The 6,000-nt window shown below is 52.2% G+C and overlaps 1 protein-coding gene across 2 annotated transcripts in view; it reads right to left on the reverse strand.

The window, feature by feature from the left end:
* Positions 1 to 3,534, reverse strand: part of ATP13A2 (ATPase cation transporting 13A2) — a 77,408-nt gene extending 73,874 nt beyond the window's left edge. Inside the window, exon 1 of one of the 2 annotated variants that reach the window (XM_038376684.2) lies at positions 3,340 to 3,534. In XM_038376684.2, coding sequence (XP_038232612.1) covers positions 3,340 to 3,370 — 31 coding nt within the window. In that variant the 5' untranslated portion in view covers positions 3,371 to 3,534. Of the gene's footprint in view, positions 1 to 3,152; positions 3,277 to 3,339 lie in introns of those variants that run through there. The other variant, XM_038376685.2, reaches the window with a different exon arrangement.
* Between the last annotated feature and the right edge of the window lie 2,466 nt (positions 3,535 to 6,000).

A 6,000-nucleotide genomic window follows, 5' to 3' on the forward strand; every position in this document is an offset into this window, starting at 1 on the left:
TGTTTCCAGTGCAACAGAAGTGAAAAGGCTCACTGATCCAGAGGTCATTTACCATATATTATCAATGCATCCGTGATCAGCATAAGAAAATTCAGATTTAAAGGGGGCACATTTAATTTCACAGGGTAAATTCTCTGGCCTACTTTATGCAGGAAGTCAGAATAGAAAATCATAATGAACCACCCAGGCTGGGGGTGGGGGGGCGGCAGGGGAAATCTATAAAACTGATATGATTTGTTTCCAGGCTGTTACTTCAGTGCATTCAACAGAACTTTACCATCAGTTTCACTGCTTCCTGTCTCCTCAGGCCACCATACCGAGAGCCTTATGCAGGTGTTTCGCTTCGGGCAGTGAGAGGTCCAGTGTGCAAGTCTTTGCAGGTTCAGGGCCTTAGCTCTCTCTTTGGAGAGCTTTCAGAGTAGCAGCCGTGTTAGTCTGTATTCGCAAAAAGAAAAGGAGTACTTGTGGCACCTTAGAGACTAACAAATTTATTAGAGCATAAGCTTTCGTGAGCTACAGCTCACTTCATCGGAGAGCGTGTTTAAAAAGTTCCAGGACTTACTATTTATAGGAGGGTTCTGTCAGATACTGGAATTTTTAAAAAACCCCGGGGGGGGGGGGAGTTGGCAGTGGCCCTTTAAAACAGAAAGCAGCAAACAAATCTGGTTTTCTTCAGCATTCCTAAAGCCCGCGGCTGCAATGCATTCAACTGGGTAAGCCTTGTCCACACTAGGTAGGTTCTGCCCAGTATAATTCTATCAGGACAGTTGATAGTTAAACTAGCAAACCCCTCTGAGCAAGGATGCTCAGATATAGTTATGAGCGCTTATACTGGTACAGCTTATGCCAGTTTGGGAGACTGGCATAAAACCAGGGCTACACTGGGAAGGCTTTGCCAGGGCAGCTATACCAATATACTATACCGCCAGCAAAAGTGTGTTCAATGCACCTAGCACAAGGGATGTCAGTTATACCAATATCAGCATGTTCACACTCAGGCTTACACCAGTACGGCTATGTCAGAAATACAATAGTCACACCCCAAATGAAATTGCTACACTTAAGTGTAAACTAAGCTGTACATGCGTTAGAACCCACCTTCCTGGATCATTTCTAGCTAGACTGCCTGCTGTCATGGGGGCTTGGGGGGGGGGTGTCAGCCTACCTATGACAGGCTCCACTAAGGAGAATGAGCCAACCCAGATCCCCCTGTGGCTACTTGCTTACATAGCTGGGTGACAGTTAATTAGGTAATGAGCGTCTGGGCCTAATAAAGGCTTAGCAGGGCTCAGGCTGGAAGGCGGATGCTGCTCCCAGTGGCATCTCCCTGGAGAGCAAGGCTCGCGGGCAGAGGAACAGGGCCCAGACCATAGTGCTGCCAGGCACGGCATGAGAGAGCCCAGGAGAATGAACTGGGTGTGGGATGTTCTGGCTCAGCAAAGAGCAGTGCACTGTCTGGGGAAGACTGGCATCCAGCCGAACGTCCAGCAGAGGCCCAAACTCCAGTCAGGGAATTTGGCATGAGAAGGCTCCAGAGCTAGTGGGGGGAGATCAGACTGATCAAACCACTGGCAGAGAACTCCTGATGGAGTAGCTGCACTGAAGCTTCTGTTTGTTTTCCTGTTGCCCTTTTTGGTTAAACACCTTCCAAAGTGCTCTTTACTACTAGAAAGGCCTGCTTGGACTTCTTTATACCCTGGGTGAAGGGAAACCGAGGCAGCGGCTCACCAGCAGTGCTGCGCCTGACCACAAATGGTGCGCTGGGGTCACCTCCATGCCATTAGACCCCCTTTTTTTAAAAGAGTAAGTGCTAAGCCACAGCGAGGATCAGAGCTCTCAACTCCAAGACTCAGCTGCCACCTCAGCTCTCAGGAGCAGTTTACAACTCGAGAAGAGAGACTCCAAGGTGGTAGATCCTAGGTTATCATCTGAAGACCAGCTGCAGAATGCTCTCTAGATCCCTGGCGGGCTGAATGGCCACCCGCTCCTTTCCCTCCAGGAGCTGCGAACGCACAGTCAAACACAGCTAAAAATACATCAAGACTTTCCTAATGTCAGTCTGGTGCCTATACGACTTCGGCAGCAGCCCCAAGGACAATGGGTGATTGTAAAGGGGATAGGAAGAATCTAAGCCAGAAGCTGGACAATCCCTGGTCTAAGACACGCAAGGGACGGGACGGGACGGGACGGGACAAGACAGTACCTGGGAAATAAGTTTGCTGATCAGAGAAGTGTTGGAGACTCAGCGCAGCCCAAGAGACCTGAATGTTCCCTGCTCCCCAGTTTGGCAAGGGAGGGCTATTGAGTGGAGCAGCCCCAGAAACACAAACCAAACAGGTGTGTGCCATCTCCGGGACCTGGGTAAAGCTGTGGCATGAGTCCTCCTGCCCCCACAAACGGCTACCCCCCAAAGCAGCCTGCTCCCCTGAGAGGGACGGTGTCATGGGGCAGGTCCAAATTACGCAACTTAAGAAAGCTTCGGGGGTGGGAAAAGACGAATAGATCATTCAAAGAACAGACTGCCAGAGCCCCAGGGGTGGAGGCATGTGTGTGGAAATGAAACTGATTCTCCTCTTCTGCGCTTGCTCCCAAGGGCTCACAACTGTTTGCACATCATACACCACCAAAACCAGCCAGCCAAGCCCCCAGTAAGTGGGGCAGGATGGGCTGGGAGGAGAGAATCAGAACCGACTCGCATAGCTTGGAGGTTTCAGAGTAGCAGCCGTGTTAGTCTGTATTCACAAAAAGAAAAAGAGGACTTGTGGCACCTTAGAGACTAACATTTATTTGAGCATAAGATGCATCCGATGAAGTGAGCTGTAGCTCACGAAAGCTTATGCTCAAATAAATTTGTTAGTCTCTAAGGTGCCACAAGTCCTCCTTTTCTCATAGCTTGGAGGTTATTCATCTCCCAGCCCCCCCATACTCACAGTAGGATGTTACCCCACTTTCTCCACACTGCCTCCCACCTCTCCCCAGAAGCATCCCACTAGCTGCGCCCCAAGATCCGGCGGGCTCCAGCATCCTTGCCAAGCCCAGCAGCAGCGTCCCCAGCTGTGCAGAGCCCAGGCTTTGGGAGCGTAGCACCCTGCTCCGGAACAGAAGCGCGAGAGGGATGCACCGACCAGCCCCCCAGGTGCGCCGGCTCTTACCCTAGCTGGGGCCAAGGCAACTTCCTTCCCCTGCGGCTCAGCTCCCCCCTCGCAGACAGAGCAGGGCAGCGCGAAGTGCTGCCTCCAGCCTGCCCAGGAGAGCGCCCTGCCTGCAGCAGCCCCGCCTGGCCTCGGGGGTTCCTGTGCACGGCCCGGAGCTTGCAGCCACACCCGGGCCCCCGCTCACCTGCGCTCATGGCGGCCCCGGCTGCGCGCATCTGCAGCACCCGGCGCCCCCCGGGAGTCGAACCCGCCGCGCGCGCCGCCCGGGCCCCGGCCCGCTTCGGTCTCTGCTTCGGAGACACAAAGGAGCCTCAGCTGGCGTGTCAGCGGGGCGGGCCTCCGCCGCGCAGGGGCGGCTGGGAGTTGTAGTTTCTCTCTGCCCGGGCGCCCTCTCGTGTCAGGGTCCTGTCTTTACCCAGGACACCAGGTCAGCTGCCACGACACCCCCAGATCATGGCACGCAGAGGGTCTCCCAGTCCCGGCACCGATTCTGAGCCCTGGTAAGAGCCCGCCTGCGGCAGGACTGAGCTGGGAGGGCTCCCCAAGGTATTAGACACACTCCAGCACCCCCAGTTTACAGGTGAGAAACTGAGGCACAAGCAGAGGCCTGGGCTTGCCCCCGCTTACGCAGTGTGTTACCCACCTCTGTGGCAGAGGCGAAGTCCATTCCTGGCTTCCACTCCTTCGCTTTAGCTGCCCAACTACTGACACACACTATCTAGCCCTCAGTGTCCATCGATCTATATTTCATACGTATAGCTATGGAACGCACTCTCTTTCTCTTCTGTGATCCGCCGAATTAGTCCCCTTGACGCTGACCATGCCACTCTTCAGGGCCAGGCAGGTTATTATCTAGTCCATTCTACTCAGCCAGGATGGTTCTGTTCACTGTGTGCCCTGTGTGCCATAAAGCCTGGTTTTAAATGACTCACTGAGGCTTCCACCATCTCCCCTTGTAGACTATTCCTTATGTGAACTGACCTTCTCAGTGGGGCAATTAATCCTATTTATACCCTCATGGGCACCATAAACAATTCCTTTCCCTCCCTGGGATTTTATTTCTCATCTTCTAGTTATATCTGGTAGTAGGGGGCAGGCTTAGCAGCTATGAGGCTCATTTCTAGAGTTTACCTTATTATCCTCATGTTTCAGGGTTGAAATTGGCCACCTCCAGGGGTCAGGAAGGGCACTCCCCCCAAGTATTCTATTTTTTTAAATCTCCTTCCTCTGAAGCATCAGGGATGGCCATGACTTTAAATGGGAGATGGAATGGGGCAGGGCTCTGAGGTGGCACCCAGTGTTTTCTTCCTCTGGTGCTTGGCTGGTTCTTGCTCAGGTGTTCAGGATCTCATCAGTCACCATAGGTGGGGTCAGGAAGGCATTTCCCCCCACTGACCTTGGAGATTTTTCACCTTCCTCTGCAGCCTGTGGATGCAGGTCACTTGCTAGGATTACCTGGGTGTATCTTACGTAATCATTTCCCCGTCCTTACAGGGGCCTTAGTCCCCGCTATTCTCAGCCTGTGGCACAAAACAGTCTAGTTTCAGTGTGGGGTGGGGTGGGTGGCCTGTGATACACAGGAGGTCAGCACAGATGATCTAGTGCTCCCTGTGGCCCTTAAACTTTACGACTCTAGTTTCCCGTTGTTGTTTAAACCAAGCTATGCCTCGTTGACTTTTAAGCTTTCCAACTGAGCATAGGCTTGGCCAGGTAAGCTGAAACAAAGACTCAGCATTCACTTGTCTCTTTCCCATGCGGCCATAAATAGGGCCCTAGCAAATTCATGGCCATGAATGATGCATCACAGACCATGAAATCTGGTCTTTTGTGTGCTTTTGCCCTAAACAGATTTGACCGGGGAGACCAACATTTCTCAAATTGGGGATCCTGACCCAAAAGGGAGTTGGGGGGGTGTTGCAAGGTTATTTTAGGGGGGTTGCGGTATTGCCACCCTTGCTTCTGGGCTACCTTCACAGCTGGAGAACTGCACTGCTGCCGCCTTCAGAGCTGGGTGGCCAGACAGTGGCAGCTGCTGGCTGAGGGCCCAGCTCTGCAGGCAGCAGCGTAGAAATAAGGGTGGCAACATCACACCAGGCCACCCTTCCTCTGCGCTGCTGCTGGCGGCGGCTCTGCCTTCAGAGCTGGGATCCCAGCCGGCAGCCGCTGCTCTCCAGCTGCCCAGCTCTGAAGGCAGGACTGCCACCAGCAGCAGTGCAGAAGTAAGGGCAGCAGTACCGTAACCGCCCCCCCGTACGATTACCTTGCAAACCCCCCAACCCCTTTTTGGGGTCAGGATCCCTACAATTACAACACTGTGAAATTTCAGACTTAAATAGCTGTAGTCATGACATTTAAATTTTTTTAAATCCTGCAACTGTGAAATTGACCAAAATGGCCTATGAATTTGGTAGGGCCCGGCCCATAAATAAGAGGAGGAGATGAGTGCGCTTATCATAAATGCTGGATTGCTGTAGCCATTCGGAATTGGAGTTAACCAGTAAGCAGCACTGTCCTGAAAAGAAGCCATAGCAGCTGAAGAAGGATGTTAACCCACACTCCAGGCAAATTCCAGCTCTGGTAATTACATGGTAAAGACCTAAGGTTCCCTGCACTTTCAGATACATATAATGTTCTCCACAAGAGTTGAGGATGGATAGTGAATTGTTGCTACCTTCTTTACTGCAGAGGTGGCTGCATTTCAGCAACAAGTAAAGCAATCCTAGCGATGGACAACAGTGGCTAGCCATTGTACTATATTTGGGATGCTTTTGACATGAAGAGCTCAAAAAACGTAAATCTTTAATTTTGTATAGGCCATGGACTTCAATCCTCAACTAGTGGAAAC

The sequence above is a fragment of the Dermochelys coriacea genome, chromosome 18 (genome assembly GCF_009764565.3).
Source record: "Dermochelys coriacea isolate rDerCor1 chromosome 18, rDerCor1.pri.v4, whole genome shotgun sequence".
Classification (NCBI taxonomy): Eukaryota; Metazoa; Chordata; order Testudines; family Dermochelyidae; genus Dermochelys; species Dermochelys coriacea.